Source organism: Anolis carolinensis, chromosome 1 (assembly GCF_035594765.1).
Source record: "Anolis carolinensis isolate JA03-04 chromosome 1, rAnoCar3.1.pri, whole genome shotgun sequence".
NCBI classification, from domain to species: domain Eukaryota; kingdom Metazoa; phylum Chordata; class Lepidosauria; order Squamata; family Dactyloidae; genus Anolis; species Anolis carolinensis.
The window spans coordinates 173,083,622-173,108,262 of NC_085841.1; the positions used below are offsets into that span (position 1 = coordinate 173,083,622).

Here is a 24,641-nt window from a genome sequence, read left to right on the forward strand (position 1 = left end):
TCTCTAGGTGACAAATTGAGAGGAAGGGTAAAAGTGCGGCATATTCATCCACTGTGCTGCACATTGCATTCATGGCCAGTGACTCATATTTTATCTGTCCAGATCTTCTTGGACTAAAGAATTTATGTGTCTAGTAAATGTGTCATTTCAGTTACATTAATTTTACAAATTAAACCACACACATTTTAACTATTTCTCTATTCTAGGATATATCTTATCAAACTGCATATAGACTATAAGCACATATAGCAATATGGATGTGAAGATGATTTTCAGATACCATCCTACTAGATTTCACCACTTTGTACATATTTTTCTCCTAATAGCATGAAGCTAGTTTATCATGTAAGCACTAGATCAGTTGTCATGGCTGTTTACTGTTAACAAATAAACTAAGAATTGAGAACTGAGAACCTTTAGAGTGAAGCATTTATTGGATTTTTGCAGTATAGATTAGAGCAGGGGTCCCCAAACTAAGGCCCGGGGGCCACATGCGGCCCCATCAAAGCCATTTATCCGGCCCCCACGGCACAAAGGCAGAAGGGGGTTGGGCTAAATGACCCAAGGGTTCTCTTCTTCTCTTCCTATTATTATTATTATTATTATTATTATTATTATTATTATTATTATTATTATTAACATTGAGGCTGGGAGGCCATTTGTCAGGGGTGCTTTGCTTGTGCTTTTGGTGTCCAAAGACAGAAGGGGATTGGATTCAATGGCCCAAAGGGTCTCTTCCAACCCTATTTATTATTATTATTATTATTATTATTATTATTATTATTATTATTATTATTACTTGGTGGCCAACTATAGTCTGGCCCTCCAACGGTCCGAAAGATTGTGAACTGACCCTCAGTTCAAAAAGTTTGAGGACCTCTGGATTAGAGTGAAATCCCATTGCGAGAGACTTGGCTAAATCTAATGACTAAAGAATAAATACAACTAAGTCCAGCCATTAAATTATGAATAGCTATTTTAGTTCACTTTAGTGTTCAGGAAAAATAACATAATACTAGTTAAGGGTTATATTATTGTTTTTGTTAAGAACTGATTCAAATAATAAAATGATTTAATTATAACCATTTGCTGATATATTAACGCAAAGGATTGTTTTCTCCAATTACTTCTAACATTTGATGAGGTATAGTTGCAAGAGCAATGACATTCAGTGTCCTGGGTGGAGTTGGGCATTCTGCGCCCACCCTAATTTTATGTAGGTTAAGCGAATGTAGAGACAAAGAAGGGGGGGGGGGGAGACACAAATATGAAATAGGCAGGGTGATGGAAAGGGATAGTAACCACTCCTGTCTTTGTGCCCTCTTTGCTTCTTCTCTCTACATGGTGGAGGGAGGGGGGGACAGGGAGGGAGCTGAGATCATTCTAGCCTCTGAAATAATATCAACATACAAAAGTCAACAAATTAACCCCAAGGAAAGTGTGTTTTAAAGTAGAAAGAGTTGCTCATCCTTAAATCCAAATCCTAGATGATCTTAGACATTAGTGTCTAGATCAACTTTTCACAGATTTGTGAAAAGGAGAAATGCAGGTGAATAGAGGATAAAATAATTGATGGAATCTTGAGATTCATAAAGGGAGGAAAAGATTATAATGTAACAAATGCAGGAACTGGCATTTTAATTATAACTGAATAAACTATTTATATTATTGGTATGTTTATCAGACAATGGTGTATCAGATAAGCATACCAGATAGGTAACTGAGTGTGCTTTCAAGCCACCTAGAATCATAGAATAGTAGAGTTGGAAGAGACCTCAAGGGCCATCTAGTCCAACCCCCCGCTAAGAAGCAGGAAATCGCATTCAAAGCACCCCCGACAGATGGCCATCCAGCCTCTGCTTAAAGCCTCCAAAGAAGGAGCCTCCACCACGGCCCGGGGGAGAGAGTTCCACTGCCGAACAGCCCTCACAGTGAGGAAGTTCTTCCTGATGTTCAGGTGGAATCTCCTTTCCTGTAGTTTGAAGCCATTGTTCCGTGTTCTAGTCTGCAGGGCAGCAGAAAATAAGCTTGCTCCCTCCTCCCTATGACTTCCCCTCACATATTTGTACATGGCTATCATGTCTCCTCTCAGCCTTCTCTTCTGCAGGCTAAACATGCCCAGCTCTTTAAGCCTCTCCTCATAGGGCTTGTTCTCCAGACCCTTAATCATTTTAGTTGCCCTCCTCTGGACGCTTTCCAGCTTGTCAGCATCTCCCTTCATCTGCGGTGCCCAAAACTGGACACAGTATTCCAGGTGTGGTCTGACCAAGGCAGAATAGAGGGGGAGCATGACTTCCCTGGATCTAGACGTTATTCCCCTATTGATGCAGGCCAAAATCCCATTGGCTTTTTTAGCTGCCGCATCACATTGTAGGCTCATGTTTAACTTGTTGTCCACGAGGACTCCAAGATCTTTTTCGCACACACTGCTGTCAAGCCAGGCGTCCCCCATTCTGTATCTTTGATTTCCATTTTTTCTGCCGAAGTGAAGTATCTTGCATTTGTCCCTGTTGAACTTCATTTTGTTAGTTTCGGCCCATCTCTCTAGTCTGTCAAGATCGTTTTGAATTCTGCTCCTGTCTTCTGGAGTGTTAGCTATCCCTCCGAGTTTGGTGTCATCTGCAAACTTGATGATCGTGCCTTCTAACCCTTCGTCTAAGTCGTTAATAAAGATGTTGAACAGAACCGGGCCCAGGACGGAGCCCTGCGGCACTCCACTTGTCACTTCTTTCCATGATGAAGACGACGCATTGGTGAGCACCCTTTGGGTTCGTTCGCTTAGCCAATTACAGATCCACCTAACCGTAGTTTTGTCTAGCCCACATTTTACTAGTTTGTTTGCCAGAAGGTCGTGGGGGACTTTGTCGAAGGCCTTACTGAAATCTAGATATGCTACATCCACGGCATTCCCTGTATCGACCCAACTCGTAACTCTATCGAAAAAAGAGATCAGATTAGTCTGGCATGACTTGTTTTTGGTAAATCCGTGTTGACTATTAGCAATGACCGCATTTGTTTCTAAGTGTTTGCAGACCACTTCCTTAATGATCTTTTCCAGAATCTTGCCTGGTATTGATGTGAGGCTGACCGGACGGTAATTGTTTGGGTCGTTCTTTTTTCCCTTCTTGAAGATAGGGACCACATTCGCCCTCCTCCAATCTGCTGGGACTTCTCCTGTTCTCCAAGAACTCTCGAAGATGATTGCCAGTGGTTCTGAAATAACTTCCGCTAGTTCCTTCAATACTCTTGGATGTAGCTGATCTGGCCCTGGGGACTTGAATTCGTTTAGAGTGGCCAGGTGTTCCTGGACAACTTGTTTCCCTATTTGGGGTTGGATTTCCCCCAATCCTTCGTCCATTCCATGTTGCTGAGGTTGAAGATGGCTTTCTTTTTGTGAGAAGACCGAGGCAAAGAAGGCATTAAGCAGTTCTGCCTTTTCCCTATCCCCTGTCACCATCACCCCATCTACTCCTTGCAGTGGCCCTATCGCCTCCATTTTCCTCCTTTTTCTACCAACATAAGCAAAAAAACCTTTTTTGTTGTTTTTTATGTCCCTGGCAAGCCTGAGCTCATTTTGCGCTTTAGCCTTGCGAACCTTTTCCCTACAGGAGTTGGCTATACGTTTGAATTCTTCTTTGGTGATTTCTCCCCTTTTCCACTTCTTGTGCATGTCACTTTTGAGCTTTAGCTCAGTTAGAAGTTCTTTGGACATCCATTCTGGCTTCTTTGCACTTGTCTTATTTTTCTTCTTTGTTGGCACTGTTTGCATTTGCGCCTTGAGTATTTCACTTTTGAAAAACTCCCATCCATCCTTAACTCCCTTGTTTTTTAATATCGGCGTCCATGGAATGCCGCTCAGTAATTCCTTCATTTTTTGGAAGTCAGCTCTCTTAAAGTCCAGAATGCGTGTTTGACTTGTCTTAGTTTCAGCATTCCTTTGTATTGCAAACTGCAGGAGCACATGGTCACTTGCCCCTAAGGATCCAACCACTTCAACTGTATTGATCAGGTCTTCCACATTTGTTAAGATTAGATCAAGAGTTGCTGATCCCCTTGTTGCCTCTTCTACCTTCTGGACCATAAAATTATCTGCAAGGCAAGTGAGGAATTTGTTGGACTTTGTACTCTTGGCTGAGTTTGTTTTCCAGCAGATATCGGGATAATTGAAATCGCCCATGACTACTATATCTCTTCTTTGTGCCTGTTTGGTCAGCTGTTGACAGAAGGCTTCATCAAGTCCTTCATCCTGACTCGGAGGTCTGTAGTAGACACCCACGACAAGATCTTTTTGAGTCCCGGTTCCCTTGATTCTTATCCAGATGCTTTCAAGCTGGTTTCCCGGATATATGGTAATCCCATACATTTCAAAGGGGTTTCTTGGACCAGAATACTTAAGAGGCAATTTTGTCAACTCATTACTCTGAAGCCCACAGTGCCCAGTATTCACTGGTGGTCTCCTGTCCAAATACTAACTAAGGCTTACCCTCCTTAGCTTCCTACATCAGATGGGATCTGATATCTTCAGGGTATTTTTATTAAGTTACATGGATGCAAAATTAATAGCAGTGGGCAGCTTCAATGGAACACAGTCAGATTAGGTTCTGGATTGCTGTGAGTTTTCTTTCTTGTCTTAAATTAAAAAAATAACATCAACATGCAAATTGCCAACGTATTACTTCCATTGTTAACAAAACTGACCTTAGAAGATTTTCTACGACTTCTTCTTGTCCAAACCACCACCAATTTATCTGGATGCCTGTTGGTAAAAACAAGAACATTCATTGTTCTAATGAAATCATAAAATAAACTAGTAACCCAAGAAGGGGTGTTTTATTATGTGTGAGAGATTTTCTTTTCCAATTTTACAGAAGTATCTGGTATCCTGACAGCCTGAGGGAGATTTAGAGCAAGAGATTCAGGAATTTCCAACCTTATTGGCCTTATTGGATGTTTTATTCTCTGCAGGGGAAGCCTGAGCTGCATCTCTTCCTTTACATCTCTTCTTACCCCAATAAGCAGTGTCTTCAAGCTTGTCTCTTTCTCAGCTTAACACATAACATCTACTTCTAAGCCTGCCAATTTAGGACGGTAGGCCTGACCTAATCATGAGGGGAGAAATTTGCTCTTTTTCCTATAGTCCTGGCAGAAACTAATGATAACAGACTAAACAAAAACATAACATTCCTATGCTCTCTGATTTTTCAGAAGCATAATAAAATATCTAACCATTCTAGTATTTATTAATGTAATGGGTTTATTAAACCATTTATCCATTGCTTTCCTGTCTATCAGTGCTATAAAAACAATCTATACCCATAATAAAAGTGAAAATCTGTATGTGTGTATGTGGCACGGGTGTCCGCTTACACAAACAGCCTCCGGCCTCCACAAACAGGCTAGAGTTTCCAGTGCTGTGGAGCCACCAAGTCACTCCCTCACCTGACTTTGCAGGTTATAGTGAGTGCCACAAACATACAGCCCAAACACTGCCAGTGTCCTCCACAAACACCATTCTGCCCCCCACTCAAGTGAAGGCTTTCATGCGGGGCCCATTTCATCCTAGATGTTCTGTTTCAACTCCAGAATGGACATCCCAGGGTTCCTTCATTTGCATGACCCCGCACACTGCCCCTACCTTAACCCTTTCATACAATTTCCTGGCACACAGTGAACAAAGGAATTGATCAGCAACTGAACAAGAGGTTAGGGGAGAATTCATACCACAATTTACAAGACTTGTACTTGAACTACATCCAGAGGGTACTGTTCATCCAGCCAACAATGAATCTGAACCACACTTGCCACGGATAGTGGGATTTGAAGTACCTTCACTGGTACTGTGATCTTCATTGACAATCGATTGGGATCAAACCTGGCACAGAGAAGCCCCATGACCAACTGAACATACTACAGAAGGTACTGGGAATGGACCTTGATTTTGGGAGTTATAGTTCACCTACATCCAGAAAGCACTGAACCCAACATGGCCAATTCTGCATACAGGCCTGCTTTGGGGGTGATTGTTTTGGGAATCCAGAAGTTGTAGTTCACCCTTATCCAGACAGCACTGATGGATCTGGACCAAACTTAAGTGATATTTCCTAACATCCCAAAATAAATAGTGCCATCTTCTAATAACTCAGTCACCGCTGGGTCCCCAAGCTAGTATATAATAAAGTATACCAAAACATATAGCTAAATATATTGCTTATACCTAAAATTAGAAATTCTGAGAATAGTCTGACTTCTCTATAATTTGTAAGGGGGGTGCACTAAAAAGTAGATAATAGTTCATTATTTTATAATAAAATGCTAAAGCTCAAAAACAGATTAATATCACTAATGGGATTCAAATGGTTAGAAAGAACCAATGACTAACAGATAAAATTTGATAATTAACACAGGATAGATACTGTCGGAATTCAAATTCCACTGCTACTTCAGACCATAAAACCAGCTGCAGTTCTCTCAAGAATCAAAGACAGGATTTAAGAGGCACATTTCAGAAACTAATGGAAGTGTTCCAGCTAGCTAGATTAAATACAACCTAGTACAACAGGGACAAACAAATTAACATGGTACTGGAACTTATAAAACAAGCAAACACTGATTTCATGAATTACACATACTGTAGTTGTCACCCAATTAAAAAACATTTTTCAGGAAAGTTACTAAATGCAGGACCAGCTCTGGATGAAGTGACTTACTATCAGCGGCAAGCCAAGGGAGGGAGGAGGGACTGAAGGTAGGAGTCTAAAGGACAAAGCAAAATGTTTCAAAGTGCTGGTCCTTAAATGAATAGTTGTTGCATGCTAAATGATGTCAATCACAAGTTGGGTACATTCCAAAATAAAAAATTAATGTAATGTGGCAAATCTCCTATCCTAAGGGAATGCTGTTTTTAAGAGACAGGACATTACTGGCTAATAAGGTTCTAAGTATAGGAAGCTGCCTAAGTCTACAGTGATTGGCAGAAACTCTAGGACAGTGGTTCTCAATCTGTGGGTCCCCAGATGTTTTGGCCTTCAAGTCCCAGAAATCCTAACTGCTGGTAAACTGGCAGGGATTTCTGGGAATTGTAGGCCAAAACAGGTTGAGAACTACTGCTCTAGGGTTTTCATTAAGTTTCCAGTCTTACCTGGAAATTTAAGCATCTGAGAATGTGAAAGCAGCTACTCTATCACAGCTGTGGCTGTGTATTTTTATGACTGCGAAAAGTAATAACTATCTCTATGACAATATGCATTTTGAGGGAAATCTAGTTGGACGCGTCGGTCGTGATCGTGATCAATGGGAGTGGTGGATGAAAAGGCAATCCCACACAAACGTTCATTGGGTTCTGCCACTATCGAAGAGAAATACGGACCCGGCTCGGTACCATGAGAAACCTGGAGCTGGGGTGTAGAAGGGGTTTGAAGGAGTCTATAAACCATCTCTGGAGAGGTCTGAGACGCAGCCTGGCAAAAGGAGTGACCATGACCGTGGTGGCCATGTGGCCGAGGAGGACTTGAACGGCGCGGGCCCAGACTCTGCGATTGCGCAGAAGGAGGAGCAGGTGGTGCTGGAGCGCCAGAAATCTGTCTGGCGGTAGGGAGGCTGTTTGTGTGAGGGAATTGAAGAGAGCCCCGATGAAGCGAATTTTGGTGGTCGGGGTTAGGTGTGATTTTTCGGTGTTCAACTGAAGTCCGAGTAAGCGGAGCAGGGATAAAGTTAAAGAGACATGATCTTGAAGGGATGACGGGTTGGGACCGACAATCATCCAATCATCCAGGTAAGGAAAGACCATAATGCCTTGTTTTCTCAGGTGAGCTGCCACTACTGCGACCACCTTGGTGAAGACTCGAGGAGCGGTGACCAGACCGAACGGGAGAACCGCGAACTGGTAAGTTTGATCCAGAATCTTGAAATAGAGAAAGCGTCTGTGGGAGCGACGTATCGCCACGTGGAAATATGCGTCTCTTAAGTCTATAGAGGCGAAATAATCTCCTCTTTGGAGCATCGGAAGAATGGAGGCGACAGAGACCATTCGAAACTTCGAGGGGAGAATGAAAAGGTTCAGAGCTCGTAAGTCTAGGATGGGGCGAAGCCCTCCACCCTTCTTGGGAACCATGAAGTATCTTGAGAAAAAAACCACAAAAGTCCTGTTCGGACGGAGATGGTTGGATTGCACCCTTGGCTAGGAGGGAATCGACCTTGGCGGAGATCTCCAGCGACAGGTCGGTGGAGAGGACGTGGTCTGTGGGAGGAAGGCTTTCGAACTCCAAGGCTTAGCCGTCTTGGACAATGCGGAGAACCCAGGCATCCGAGGTGATAGACGCCCATTCGTGGTAGAAGGGAGCTAGACGGTCCGGGAAGTGGCAGGGGGGAAGCTTCGGATCGGGGTTCACCGGAGGCATGGCGATGGCAGCGGTATCGAAGGTGGAGGCGGTATCGAGAGACTGGGCATCAGGCTCGACGCTGGGTGTGTGGGATAGTGGCAGTACTCTTATCCCTAGTCTTAGAGGTCTGCTGCTGACGGCGGGGCTGTTGCTGCTGACCTTACTGGCTGGAGCTGGAGGAGTGCCTGAAGGTTTGGTGGCGGAAGGGCTGAGGAGGGAAGCAGTGGTACCTCTGGGGAAACCAACGAGTCCGTTGAGCGTGAGGCTGGTCGGTTCCGCACTTAGATGCGAGGATTTTGAAATCGTGGTTGGATTTCAGTTTATCGTCGGTCCCCGTGTTGAAGAGGCCGAGAGCGTCGAAGGGCAGGTCTTTGATTACTTGTCGAGAAGATGAGAGGCCTGAGGATCTCAGCCAAGCATGTCATCTGATTGCGACCGCGTGTGCGATCATTTTGCCGGCAGTATCGCCTGTATGCTTTGCCATCTGAATTTGATGGTGAGCAAGGGAGTCCGCCTCTTGCTGGAGCGTTGAAAGGACAAACCGGTCTTCATCAGAGAGTTTGTTGAAAAAGGGCTGGGCCTTTTCCCAGAGGATTTGTTGATATGCCCCCATGCAGGCACCATAATTTGCCATTCGACACAGGAGAAGTGCAGAGGAATATAGTTTTTGGCCCACTGCGTCAAACCTCTTTCCCTCTCTGTCGGCTGGGGAGTTGGACTGTCAGCCCGAAGATTGGGAGGCTTTAACCACCATCGAGTTGGGATCAGGGTGATGTTTAAGCCACTCCAGGGCTTCGTCGTCTCTGCGGTACCACGCCTCTATTTTCTTTGAGGTTGGAGCTATAGAAGACGGGGTTTTCCAAGAGGCCTGAATGACGTCCAGCAAATAAGGAAGGAAAGGTAAGAGTGTGGCTGGAGGAGCCTGAGCCTGGACCCGTTTGGATACGGGGTCGGTGACGGCCTTTGAAGTTTGTTTAATCTCCATCCCCATAGCGTCTGCCATTCTGACCATTTGGTCAGAGAAGGCCCGAATATTGTCTGTGGGAGATGGCGGCTCGACCTCATAAACGTCATGGGGTGGGAACAGGTCGAGTCCCAGAGAGACGACCGATGCTGACAGAATCGATTCCAGATGCTCACCCTTGGGGGGACCGAGGGGGAGAGGGAAGCACTGTGTCTGGAGGAGGTATCATCTCAAGAGCAGCAGCAGTCTGTGTGCAATGGTCCTTAGAAGCGGAGGCCTGAACGGCCCGAGCGAGGCGGGTCATCTGCCTTCCCCTTTCAGGGGTTTGAGCAGGAGGAAAAAGTTCTTGTCGAGCCTGTTGACATGGAGGTACAGGCTGGGGAACCTTGATTACTGTGCGGGTAGATCGATCGGGTGAAACTTGAGTGCTGCCGTCCGAGGAGCGGGTAGAAGGGGACCGAGTCGGAGACCGAGGACGCTGCGCCAGTTGGATCGGAGAGGATCTCCTCGAGGAGGCAGCCGATGAGGAGGGAATATCTTTCTTCGAAGAAGCGGAGGAGGATGACCGCTGGGTCATACGTCTCTTTGCCGGAGGTTATTTTGACAGAACCCTCATGGATTTTCCCGGGGTCAGCGGGATAGGGCAAATTGCTGCTGAGTCAGACTGAGTTCGTCTGGAGTCTTCTTGAGCTCTCTTAAAGGCAATCTTCACTGCAGATGACGGCAGCGGCGAAGCGATACGGGATCGGGTGGAAACCACCAAGGCCAGGGAACTTGAGGTCGACGACGGGCCCATCTTTCCAGACCGGGTCGATACAGTGGCTGTAGTAACTGTGCAAGGCAGTTTCGAGGGTTTTCCCTTCGAGGACTTCGAAGTTTTAGAGGAGACCGACGCGGGTGGTTTCGAAGGCCTTGTCGCCATCGAGGTCGATGTGGAGGCAGCCGACTCAGGAGCAAGAGATCTCTCGTAGAGGGCTGCTCGAAGTCTAGCAGCCCTATTTCTCCAAGCTTGGGCCGTAAAGGCCAGGCAGATCCGGCAGGTACCGACGACGTGGCTTTCGCCAAGGCAGAGGAGGCACTTGGCGTGGCCTTCGGAATCCGGAATTTTAGCGGCACATTGAGTGCACCGCTTGAAGCGCGTAGTCGACATAAGAAGGAACGAAGAGTCTGATGTGAGCTTTGCGGCGGAAAAAAAGGAACTGGGGAGTAAGCGCGCAGGGCAGCCTTTTATGCCCGCCAGGGAGAGGGGCGGGGTTACCGCCAAATTTTCAAACTTTAGCTTGGAAGAGTATCAGTTGGAGCCCGCGCAGGCGTAGACTCTCCATTAGTGTGCATTCACAGAGTACACGAAGAAAAATGACTGGATATTTCCCTGCACATTATGCTATTGTTTAAAGACAAATAAGTATTTACAAAATGTTTAAAAAGCTAGAAGTATCACAACCATCTTAGAGCAAGCTCTATCTGGGGAAGGACTGCATTTGACTCCCACACCAGAATTACACTTTGCTCACACCTGAAACCAAGCAAACCTATATAACAAAGAAAAATACCAAGAAGCATGAGCCTGGTATACACTGGGATTTGGTTCCAGGACCCCCATGGATAGCAAAATCTGTGGATACTGAAGTCTCATTATATCCAATGGAATAGTAAAGTGGTGTCCTTTTGATAAAATAACTAAATGAAGGCTTGCTTTTGGGAGTAAATTTTTTTCAAGCCATGTGTCGTTGAATCCATGGACACATAGGGCCAACTGTACAATCTATCTCTATAGGTCGTAGATATAGTACAATCATCTATCAAGCATCACCATCATGTTTCTTCTAGTCCATAGTTAACAATATATGGCTAAAGCAGTCAACAATTAACATTTAAGCTGAATAGAAAGCTTTCTCAACTACCTGCTTTGATTAGTTTCCTGACATACTATATGGAAAGGTTGTATAATCCTCCATAGATGTTATATTGCAACTCCCATCATTCTGCACTACTAGTGAATGCCAGCTAGGACTGATAGGCTGTGCAGTCCAACAACATTTAGGGGGGCACAGTTTCTTATATCTATGAAACAGTTAGTAAAGGACACATGGTTTCACAGAAACAAAACATGTCTCAGGAGAATTGAAAATATTTTGTTGTAGTATCTCTCTATCTATAATATAGATATATTACATTGTGTATTGTGTGGCTGTCGCACTTCTCACTATAAACCTGTAGCATTAAACTACAGCAGGATTTAAAAACAATACCAAATAAAATGGCTTTTAATCCAGTCAAACTTTCACTTTATTACATATTGCCAATCTTGATATTCTCCTTCTGTTTGCCAACATGAACATTTTGAAGGGAAAATAAAGTCTATATGTAGTTTGGCACCCTAATTGCTTTTTTACTGTGTTTGATTTGGACTGAATTAATTACTACACTTTGCTAAATTGCCCTTGTGAAGGAAGCATAAAAGAGTATAATTAACAAGAGAGACAGCAAAGTGAGCACAATAGCAGGCAGATGCACCTATTGAAGGATAAAAATAATTACTTGAGGAATAAAGTCAGAGTACTTTGGAGATAAGATTTTATATTGTGTCATTGGTTCACTGCTGGCTTTGCCTTTCAGTACCACATGCTGACTTATCCATTGGGAAAGGCTTCCTTTTAACCAAGCTTAGAATGCTTCTAAGTGTCTCTCAAAATCTTCTGAAAACTCAACTCTGCTTAATTCTGTGTGATGTTTAGAATAGATTTAAAAAACAAAAACAAATAACACCACTTCTCATTTTAACAGGAGATATTGCTCCCTCATTAAAATCCAAGTGTCATATGCACTACTAGTAAAATGTAACTGTCTTTTCAATTTTAAGTCCTTGTATAGTCTGTTCTTTTGTGCTCTTAGGACATTTTTCACAGTATACTAGAGTAATCACTTAGGTTTATCAGGTGTTCTGTTTCACAAATAACCAGCAACATACAAAGCCTCTGCTGAAGGAACTGCACTGGCTTCTGGATTGCAATCAAGCTAGCCTTAAAAAGAATTTTAAATTAGTTTATAAAACCCTAAATAGCTTTGCCCCTGATTACTTATGAGATCCACTTTCCCCATACAGACTCCCAACAGTCCTTGAAGTCATCTGAGGTTTGAAATTGTGGCACCAACTATAGGGAATATTCTTCCATTTGAAATTCAGCATTGTCCAGATGTTTTTAGTTTTTTCAATCTTGTTAAAATGTATCCTTTTTTGCAGAACATATACATATACTATAGTCGTATAACCACCTTTTTCATGCTTTATTTTCTATTTTCTTTTTTAACACAGAGGGGGGATGTTTACTTGTCAAGGCCAGACTGGACTAACTAGAGCTCACGTCCCAAGTAGGCCTGAGAGAAACCCCTAATCAAATACAAAAAACTTTGCAGGATTAGGAAGTGAGAAAAGCCAGAGCAGGCTGCTTCCTACTTTTTACTAAGAAATAATCATTTCCAACTTGCATATGGAAGTACACCAACACCTACTCCTTCTGTGCCCTTTCTATAGTGTATCTTCACTGATGCAATCCAGTTGTTTGAATTTCAAGTTTGTTAATATAATCTGAACATTAAGAGTCCAAAAACAGAACCAGGAATATTTTCTTAACAATGAAGCCCTGCAGCAAAATGTTGCAGTTTGGAATGCCTACATTCACAGCTCCAGCTAGTGTAGCCATGAATACAGAATTTTATCTCAATCCACCAATTTTTGTGCCTTCCCTCTTCATGAAGGGTTTTTTTGTGGCCTCTCCAAATTTTTGTAAACCTATGGATTCCCCAAGAATCTAGTATTTTTCCTCTTTTTCCTTAGTGTCATCTTTTTGCTAAAACTTGTCGATACTCACCAATTTTGTTCATTACGGAATGATAACTGGATTTGAGAAAACAATCAACCTGCTTATTTAACCCTTAACAGCACTGCACACTAACCTTTTAAATTTTGGTTTCCTTTAGGAAATTTCTGAAAACGTTAAAGGAAAGGGTACGAACTAATCACCAAGAAAGTATTATTTTAAATAATAACTATGTTTCCCAAAACCTATTTAGAATGTTGTTTGAACATGGAGCTCTGTGTTTTCCTTTCTAAAATTCATTTTGTAAAACACCACAGAGGCTAACGAAGCAATCTGACCTTTAAATGCTATTTATATTAGAAAAGGACACAAGCATAAATGAGACAACACTGATTGTAAAAAACCTGTCATTATCCAAAAGTTGCTGCATCAAGGAGGTGTTCAGCTTTCTAGGCAAATTACTGACCTCTTTGGTTTATTTGGTTTTAAAAGAGCACAGAAAAGTAATCACCAGTTACTCTTGCATATATAAACACCACTTAATTTACCCATAAGCCTTAGATAATAATAATAATAATAATAATAATACTTTATTCTTGTATCCCACCACCATCTCCCTGAAGGGACTTGGGGCGGCTTACAACAGGGACATGACCAGCATAACAACATCACATAATAAAAACAGTGATTTAAAACAGTAGTTAACACAATGCAGCAATAAAATGTGCACATAAATAAATACCTTAAAACTCAACATCAATAAACATATAATAAAAAGTGAATGGTGCACAGACTCTGAAGGGGTCCATGAGTAAAATCAGTGCAGAAAGGGACGAACTAAGGTTCCTATAAAGTGCTAGGACATATAGAGTGGGGAGCAATAAGAAGATACTGTACAATTTTCGCATTTGGTGGCTGTTTTACTGAAAAGCACTTCGGAAAATCCATGTTTTCAGTTCCCGACGGAAGATGGACAGTGAAGGAGCTAATCTAATCTCCTTGGGGAGGGAGTTCCAGAGTGTAATAGAGTGTGTTAGACTGTAATGATTTGAATACCCAAGACTGAATTTTACAGAACTTGTTGAATGAAACGACAGCCTGATCCATTATTCAGAACATGCCATAAGGATAAATATGAAAGCTACTGCTTCAGAGCCGTCTATACCCTTTTGAGGTAGGTAAGTCATCTGACATATTGAGTCGCATACACATTCTCACAAAACGGCTGCTATGGGTGAGACCCACAATCATCCACAAAAATGGTGGATATGGCCCTTCATAAAGAAACTTGGCAAAGAAATATTATAACAGAGGCATGAGGCTCAAACTCCAAATGCCAAATCACATCTTCGCCTCCTCTCCCACTAAACAAAATACCAGTGTTATGTAAGAAAAACATAAACTCAGAGCAAAATAAACAAACTACCTGCTTCATTCATTTTACTCACTCATTTTATTTTACACACACAAATATTCACTCCAACACACAAAATAAGAGGGGACAACACATACAGGTTAAAAAATGTCCCTTTCTCCTCAATGCCCTTTCTAGTGGCTCCCTGTCATGCTCCCACTAGCCCTCAGATAACTCCATCAGCTCCCTCCCTCAGTACTTGACTATAGTGCTACCTCTTTTATTTTCCACATTTATTTACCAACAGCAATGAAGGCAAAGATTTCAATCTATCGAATACCAGTCTCCCAAGTAAATAAGAATGACACTAGACCTAATATATTTGTGTTTTTAAAACATGAGTTACACTCTGATTAGATCATATTATAGCCTCTACATAAAGGAAATTGAGCATGAGCTTCAGAAATCAGTTGTCTTGTGGCTGCACTTATAATACAGTTCAAAAGAAATTATTTGTATACTGTATATGGCTGAAAGAAAATAGCGCAATGCAAATAGTGTAAGGTAACAGTAAAGGCTTTCCCCTGACATTAAGTCTAGTCGTGTCCAACTCTGGGGGCTGGTGCTTATCTCTATATCTAAGCCAAAGAGCTGGCATTGTTCGTAGACACCTCCAAGGTCATGATTGCATGGAGCACCGTTATCTTCCTGATGGAGCGGTACCTATTAATCTACTCACATTTGCATGTTTTTGAACTCCTAGGTTGGCAGAAGCTGGGACTAACAGCGGGAGCTCATCCCACTCCTCAGATTCGAAACCGCTTATCTTTCGGTCAGCAAGTTCAGCAACACAGCGGTTTTAACCCGCTGTGCTACACAGTCTAAAATACAGTCTAAATACAACTGTTCATCTTAATTAACAAATTAGACAAAGACCTTCCAAAAGAGAGTGAAAATGTGGTTTTGGGATCAAGTGCAATAGATGGATATGGAATTATGTGCAATTACTACTGGAATGGTCCGGACTACAATTGCGGATAGTGCAGTTAATAGTGAATGTAATGTCTTTAAATGTTTTAATATGTTTTAAATTCTATTTTAATTTTTAATTTTAATTTTACATTGTTCTAAGGCACTAAATAGGTCCTATGTGTAAAGCCGCCTTGAGTCCCCTTTGAGGTTGAGAAAGGTGGGATATAAATATGGGAAATAAATAAATAAAAGTATTCTGGGCATTACTGAAATTTCTTTTGGGGCGAGGATAGTTTTTTGTTTTTGGCAGATGTATGATTCAGAAATTCAGTAGGTTGGATTAAGGATTTTCCTTCCACATAAAGGGTTTGCTGCCACACGATTTTTAGGATTGCGCTTTTTCATCTATAACTCAGCTCAACTCTAGTAACGTTCTTTGATACTCTCTGCAGATGGCTGAAGGAGAGGAAGGGCTGATATCTTGTTCTGCCAGTCCATTGGCAACATACCTGGACGTCTAGTTCAATGGAAATCTAATAATAATAATAATAATAACTTTATTTTTATATCCCGCTCCCATCTCCCCAGAGGGGACTCGGGGCGGCTCACATGGGGACAAGCCCTGTTTCAACATACAATAAAACACAGCATAATTAAACCAATGAAAAACAAGTAAAATAGTATAAACATACAAACCAGCATAAAACATCAACATCAAAACATTAGAACATTAGAGTCTGACCATAATATACAAACTGTAAGATAGAATTCAGCAGACTTTACAAGAGGGAATTAAGGATCTCACTCTACCCAATGTGAGTTAATGGCACCCATGGATATTCTGCATATACTTCAGGTCCTCTGATAAAAGATATGGATGGGAAGCTTGACTTTCTTTAGTAGCTCAGTTGTTCTAAAGTAATGGGATCATGATCTCTTCCACGTTTAAATCTTCCATTCTGTTGCACAGTGCTTCCCAAAGTATGCGATATTACCCACTGGGGGGTGCTGAAACAATCCAGGAGAGCAATAGTAGCCTCAAGTGCAATTGGGGGGGGGGGTGCTAAATAAAACAAGGGGGCAGTGGAAACATAAATAAAAAAAGAGAAGAAAAGAGAAGAAAAATTGGAAAAAATGTGTACATGTTTCATCTGTTGTGTAACAGAGTTCAAGTTATAGTGATTACTTTATTTTCCAAATAAACACATAAATACAAGTTATAATCAGTGGTGAAGTTTACAAACTGATCTTAACAAGTATGTGTTGAAAGGTGAGTATATTTTTGAGAAGTCCAGCATGCATGGGCAGAAATATGTGCGTGTAATAACTTGTTTACAATGAGATGGTATATATAGTTGACAGGTATGAAATCCAATTTAGATTTCTGTACTGTGGACCAAACAGTGAACAATACTGCAAGTTCAGTAAGTATTTAAATTTTTTAATTTATAATCAATACCTTTGATCTTTATGGACTTCAGATCACATTCAAAGAAAATTACCAGTACCTGTATATTATTGTTGTTTCAATTAAAGAACAATTTATATGTGAGTATTTTTATACATTTTCTTACATATCTACCATACATTTCCATCTTTTCTACTGCTTACTAATAATAACACTATAGCAGGCTTGGGTTACATTACTATTTGAATGGTAGTCAATATATTTATCATAATTTATGACAATATTAATGAAAACAGAAAAATGAAATCATAAAAACTGTTAAACATTGATGTGTATTTCTATTTTAGAATAATCTTTGTTAATTGGTGAATAAGACACATGTTAATAAGGAAAATTATTTAAATAAGAGCAAACAAAATTAAAACTATTAACTAATTTTTAATGTCCTATTAATGTATTTAAAAAAATTAATTATTTCTTGGTAAATTTTGTTTGCTATTTGACAACTTAATATCAAATACATACATACATTTCTAGCTGAGCAAGAACAAAATCCAGTTGATTAGTTTCATTAATATTTTAGTCTGTCTTTTGTTGTTATCCAAAAATCATTGTACACCTAATGTTGCAGTCGTTATTCCAATAACACAACGAATGCAAACAAAATAGGTTCTGATGAGAGAAATTGAACTTTTTCAATTACAGTTTATCAATTGTTTTATCTCCTGGTAATTTAATACCACTACAGTAGAGTCTCACTTATCCAACACTCGCTTATCCAGCGTTCTGGATTATCCAACGCCTTTTTGTAGTCAATGTTTTCAATAAATCGTGATATTTTGGTGCTAAATTCGTAAATACAGTAATTACTACATAGCTTTACTGCGTATTGAACTACTTTTTCTGTCAAATTTGTTGTAAAACATGATGTTTTGGTGCTTAATTTGTAAAATCATAACCTATTTTGATGTTTAATAGGCTTTTTCTTAATCTCTCCTCATTATCCAACATATTCGCTTATCCAACGTTCTGCCGGCCCGTTTATGTTGGATAAGTGAGACTCTACTGTATTATGATAAATAAACACATAATTTATTTTACATATAATATCATGCCTGAAACTAAGGAAAAAACATAGACAATATAGTATTAAATATTTCAACTATGGCCTAATTCAGTCACATACAAACAATACCTTATCACTGTGCCTGATTTGGCAAAAGTTTCACCAAATGGCGCTAAGAAGCCTTCAAAACTATAAGAACATTTGACAAAAGTTCATGCTGAGAATACAGATATATTTAATATTTAATATGGTTGTAAGCTACCACAAGTCCCTTTTGGGAGAGGGGGCGGGATATATATAAAGTTTATTAAAGCTGTATATATCAGGCCCCATCTACACTGGCATATAATCCAATTTCTGAATGTAGATTAACTGCATTGAACTGGGTTATGTGGCAGTGTAGATCTAGCATGTGGTACTTCTATATTGACAATTGAGCAATCCAGATGTGATCTCCCGAAAGTTTGGAAGTAGCCATCACAAATAGCACAGCTATCTATAATGGGTTGATGGGTAAGGATGATTCAACAAGATTGCATTTCAAAAGATTGCAACAACTGAGGGGCTAAGAGATGTCTGCATTGACCCCACATTGTCTCTATTAATGACACACACATCACAGTGAGATCTCCATAAGGAGTCAGAAATTTCTGTCTCGTGAACTCATTTCAGTGTTAGAGGGTTGTCAACAATCTTCCAGCCTTCACATTATTTTTGACCACATGGCATGGGTGCTCTGCTCCTGCCCCTCCCCTTATTCATGAGAATATATGTATTTCCTATTCAACTAAAACTGAGATGCAAGTATCGGCCATCCCCTCCAGGACATAACATTGTTGTATCTTTACTGTTGCCCTGTCTTCAGCCATTTCTACACTGTGTTGTCAAAGGCTTTCATGGCCGGGATCACAGGGTTGTTGTATGTCTTTCGGGCTGTGTGGCCATGTTCCAGAAGTATTCTCTCCTGACGTTTCGCCCACATCTATGGCAGGCATCCTCAGAGGTTGTGAGGTATGGATAAACTAAGTAAGGAAAGGAAAGAATATATATCTGTGTAGAGTCCAAGGTGTGGCAAGAGTTCTTTGTCACTGGGAGCCAGAATTAATGTTTCAGTTAATCACCCTAATTAGCATTGGAAATGTTTTGTCCCTTGCCTGGGGGCATCCTTTGTTCAGTCAAGCCCTCATTGTGTTGGTTCCCATCTACTGTTTTGATTTTGGAGTTTTGTAATACTGGTAGCCAGATTTTGTTCATTTTCATGGTTTCTTCCTTTCTGTTGAAGTTGTCCACATGCTTGTGGATTTCAATGGCTTCTCTGTGTAGTCTGACATGATAGTTGTTAGAATGGTCCAGCATTTTTGTGTTCTCAAATAGTATGCTGTGTCCAGGCTGGTTCATCAAATGCTCTGCTATGGCTGATTTCTCTGGTTGAATTAGTCTGCAGTGCCTTTCATGTTCTTTGACTCTTGTTTGGGTGCTGCGTTTGGTGGTCCCCACAGCTGCATGGTATCCTGCAGAAGAGAGAGGATCCCTCTTGTCCTTCGCTGACCGTAGCATTTGTTGGATTTTCTTTGTGGGTCTGTAGATAGTTTGTAGGTTGTGCTTCTTCATCACTTTGCCTATGCGGTCAGTAGTTCCCTTGATGTATGGTAAGAACACCTTTCCTCTGGGTGGATCTTTGTCTTGACTCTCATGGCTTGTTCTTGGCCTTGCAGCTCTTCTGATGTCTGTGGTGGAGTATCCACTGGCCTGTAGAGCCCAGTTTAGGTGGTTGAGTTCACCTTGGAGGAGGTGAGGTTCGTAGATTCTTTGTGCACGGTCTGTCAGGGCTTTGATTGTGCTCCTTTTTTGACTTGGGTGATGGTTGGAGTTTTTATGGAGTTTTTATATATATTCTTTCCTTTCCTTACTTAGTTTATTCATACCTCACAACCTCTGAGGATGCCTGCCATAGATGTGGGCGAAACGTCAGGAGAGAATACTTCTGGAACATGGCCACACAGCCCGAAAGACATACAACAACACTTCTACACTGCCATATAAAGTCCAGATTATCTGCTTTGAACTGGATTATATTGCAGTGTAGACTCATATATTCCAGTTCTAAGTAAATAATGTGGATTATCTGATTTGATAATCTGTATTAAATGGCAGTGTAAAGGGGGCCTTATTTTCTCCAATCTGGAGCTATAGCATAGCTGGAATGCAACCTTAATGCGATTGCTCACTATTACATGCTGACCTTGTCCCTAGCCCAAGTTAACCCTCAGGCAATAGCTATAATGGGTTAAAACAGTGTTGAATGTCAATAATGAATTCGATGAAGTAGAATGAAATGAAATCAAGAAAAGACAGAGGTGCCCTTGAAGAATCAAAAGCAGACCAAGGGCATGGACTGAACCAGTGCTGGATTGGGTTAGTTACACTATCATTGAACTGAACAGTCTTGTGCCATCTTAAAGACTAACGAGTTTTATTTGACACTCTTCTTGAAGGGTGATTTTCTTAGTTTTGGTTCACTCTTGAACTCGAAACCTAGATGGACACATCTCAACAAGTGCAAAGAATGTGTTAGCACACTAAACCTAGTGCACTGATGGTACCATAATTGTATTGCAAAGGAAATACATGAAAAACACGCAGCATCCCTCACAGTTGTCATACTTAAAACATCACTTCGCCATCTCATAACAGAGCATTTACTTACTCCTATCTGTGAGAACAGATGATCACTGCATGACAGCTGCTTTTAACCACACCACATGGCAACTCTAATGTATGTCTATGCACTCCCAAACACATGACAAGCTACTAAGCCTTGCTGCACCTGCTAGCTGCAGGAGCAGCTGGAAATTCAACTCACAACATAAGCAGGATTTGACAGATTACCAGACTCCTACATGTCTCAAGCTGCCACATTTTTACAAGATGCTTTTAAGCAGTGGTCACTCATAAAGTTGTGCAATAAATATGGCAACATAAAGCTAACATTTAAAGCTGTAACTTTAGCCAACACAGAATCCTAGAGGTGGAAGGGGCTGCTCAGCCCATCTAGTGCAATGCATTTCAAACAGGAAGACTCTGCTAAAGTACTTCTTGAGAGATGGCCACTGCTCTCTTTTTAAAGACATCCTTAGAAGGAGATAGCATTACCTTTCAAAGCAGTCCTTTCCACTGTTGATCATGTGGCAGACAAAATGCAACCCAGCATGCAACCAAATGTTGTTAACTGCCTTCTAGTCAACTTCAAGTTATGGCAACCCTACATATAAGAAACCTCCAAATCATTCTATTGCAGACTCAAGCCCATGACTTCCTGCTCAGGTTTTGGAGACTGATGTGGTGGCTTCCATGATAGAATCTATCTAACTTCCTTTTTTCCTACTGACTTCAATTTTGAAAATCATTATATCTTGTAGAACCCATTGCGACCTCTCATAGACCCCTTCTTAAGAAATACTGATTTAATGTAATGATCCTGGGAGACAGATTAGGCTTCATAGAACCAAGGGCTTCATAGCAACTTTTATACCTGAGTGAAGATCTGAATCAGATCTATTTATTGACCGTTTATCAACTACTATTAGTATCCAATGCAGAGGCAATACTGTGAGGAACAAGGTTTAACACAAAATGACTCTTATTATGAACTCAACTCGGGGACACATAAATTAAAACGCCTTTGTTCCTTATGAAATATAAACCAGACTCCTCAAATCAGAAATTAAAAATTAGCCAAGCTACCAAAATCCACTGCTGTTTCTTGGAATGAGCTTATAAACTCCATTAATTTGAACTCCACTAATTTCAGTCATTTTAAATGTATTAATCCTAACATCTCTTCCATACTGTCCTGAGTTGGTCTAAACAGCTGATTTTAAAGTAGATATAATGGATTTAAATGTTAAATGTTTAATGTTTATGTATATTTATAATTATTTTATGTCCTGGCATGGAATGCTTGCCGTATATATGTTGTGCTCCGCCCTGAATCATCTTTGGGGTGAGAAGGGAGGAATAAAAATGTTTTAAATAAATAAATAAATAAATACTACACAATATCTCCTTTCTAGGGTAATTGTGCTAGTCAGTTTCATGGATACAGCTCTCATCCATTCATCTAAAAAAGCCTATCTGCTTATTTTGAAAGCCTATGAGCATTACTGCAGCAAACACTTTAACAGTTGCTTGGAAAAGAATTAATAACACCAGGATTAATAATAGAAACACAGTGGTAATGCAGACTAAAAGACACTATATGTCGGACTATCCATTACTGCACAACAACAATAACCTTAAACTAAGGGCAGGGGGGAAATAGACACCATATGTGATATTTCTCAATAAGCGTGATAACAATAGGGAATATGCCTCCAGGCTTGTTACTTGTAGGAGGTGAGAGAACTCTTGTCTTGTAACCATGCACTAACCCTAGGATATACCAGCCTAAAATATTAAAATACAAACTCTTTAACACTGAGGCAAATATGTATAACTTAGAGCAAAATAACAACAACAACAACAACAACTTTATTTTTATACCCCGCCTCTATCTCCCCAAAGGGGACTCAGGGCGGCTTACATGGGGCCAAGCCCGAATAAAAACAATTAACAATATAAAACATGACAATAGACAAGAGGCATGCACAATTAGAAATTTAAACATTAACCAATAAAGTAAATGACAAAAACTTAATAAAAACATGGATTAAAACGGAGAGGTTGTAAAAACAGACAGGATAAAGTGCACCATATAAATATTGTAAACACGAGGTAACTGATAAAGTGCTGCAAATTTTTTGAAGTGCAAATTGGGATGGGAATAGACCCTGTGTCACGTCAAAATCACGTCACTTGCACAAAATTCTGACAAAAAACTCAATGAGGTCTGCAAAGAACTTCATGATTCATTTTTTTAAAATTCTAACTAGACTTAGACCAAGGTTTACTGGGTAGGATTCCCTGGAATCCTTTTCTTATTTTTCCATAGCCATATTAGTAAACGATTTCAAATAGTGACAAAATACTGGTTCATCGTGCTTAAAAGACTTTTACAGAATGTTCTAAATAATTTATATTAAAAAGCTACTTTGGTCCAAAACAAAATAAAACAAACAAAATTAATGCTAGCAAATAAATCTTATTGCTTGATGACCGGATCACAGGAATTGCTAAAAGTCAAACAACATGTGGTAAGATATGGTTCCATTCCTGCAGTATGTTTAAATGTTTACATATACAGAGCTGTGGGACTTCAAACTGTCATCTTTCTTCTCATTGCTTTCCTTATGACCTTTACACTCTGAGAAATCTGTCAGGCTTGCTAAGAAAGACATTTGCGTACAAAATTCTCTTCTCAATAAGGTAACAGCTTCAGAAAGGAGATCTTGAGGAAAGTCAAGAGATGAGGGACTTCTTAAAGATTATGGTTAATGGAACATTTTGGGACCAAGTAGAAGAGAAAGGAGGGGAATTGTTTGGCAATACAAGATCAAGAAGAATGTTATGTAAACTTGGTGATATAAAATTTGTATATTAATTCATATATATTTTAAATATTTTAAATAATGTGGTCAATGTGGTTAAACCCCTCATATAAGAGATATTGGATAGTAGAAAGGTTATGTGGCTGAAAAAAAGGGGATGAATGATAAAGATACATAATAGATTAAATATATATAATGTAAGTATATACAATACTAACCTACTAAGAAATAGACTTAAGTAATAGCTTTCTAAGAATAGTCTGGCAATAAAAAGAAACAACTTAGCAGAAACAACCAAGAGGAATCTTCAAGAAGAAAACAAGAGGATAAAAACACTTGGAGGACCAAAGTTTAAGAATCACTGGTACAGGCAGGGCTGGAGATCATAGTGAAATTCAGAATTATTTCTGTACATAAATGCTCCTAGTGCAAAATAATAAAAGTTTATTCCAGGGTGAGTTCCCATTCCTTCAAAACACCTTGTTCATGCAGAATATAAGAAATACTGTGTTAAACACTATTCTTAGAAGGGAAAATAGTAATTGATTTACTTGACACTCAAAGTTTAAGTATTTCAAATACATGGCAAAATGCCAAATGCGACCCACAACTACCAATCTTCTATGATATTTAGATAGATACTATAGGCAGTCTCCAGGTTACTCTACCAGATCTGTAAGTTTGTTCTTAGACTGAATTTGTTTGTAAGTTGGAACAGGTATATTTTTAAGTACAGTAGAGTCTCACTTATCCAACATTCGCTTATCCAATATTCTGGATTATCCAATACATTTTTGTAGTCAATGTTTTCAATACATCGTGATATTTTGGTGCTAAATTCGTAAATACAGTAATTACTACATAGCTTTGCTGCGTATTGAACTACTTTTTCTGTCAAATTTGTTGTATAACATGATGTTTTGGTGCTTAATTTGTAAAATCATAACCTAATTTGATGTTTAATAGGCTTCTCCTTAATCTCTCCTAATTATCCAACATATTCACTTATCCAACATTCTGCCGGTCCATTTATGTTGGATAAGTGAGACTCTACTGTATAACTCCACACACACAAGCTTTGGATAGCACAGGGAAGAGTTTACTGTGGCATTTGTTTTGCTGTCCGTGTTCCTGTTCAAAATATTTGATTTCACTTTCTGTCCTAGTTTGGAGTTTGAAAAATGTAGCTTGT

At 40.2% G+C, this 24,641-nt stretch overlaps 1 protein-coding gene across 4 annotated transcripts in view; it reads right to left on the bottom strand.

Moving 5' to 3' along the window:
* Positions 1 to 24,641, bottom strand: part of ehbp1 (EH domain binding protein 1) — a 305,625-nt gene that overhangs the window by 253,414 nt on the left and 27,570 nt on the right. For all 4 annotated transcript variants that reach the window (XM_008114298.3, XM_003215191.4, XM_003215190.4 and 1 more), the window contains exon 3: positions 4,699 to 4,756. In XM_008114298.3, coding sequence (XP_008112505.2) covers positions 4,699 to 4,756 — 58 coding nt within the window. The remainder of the gene's footprint in view (positions 1 to 4,698; positions 4,757 to 24,641) is intronic.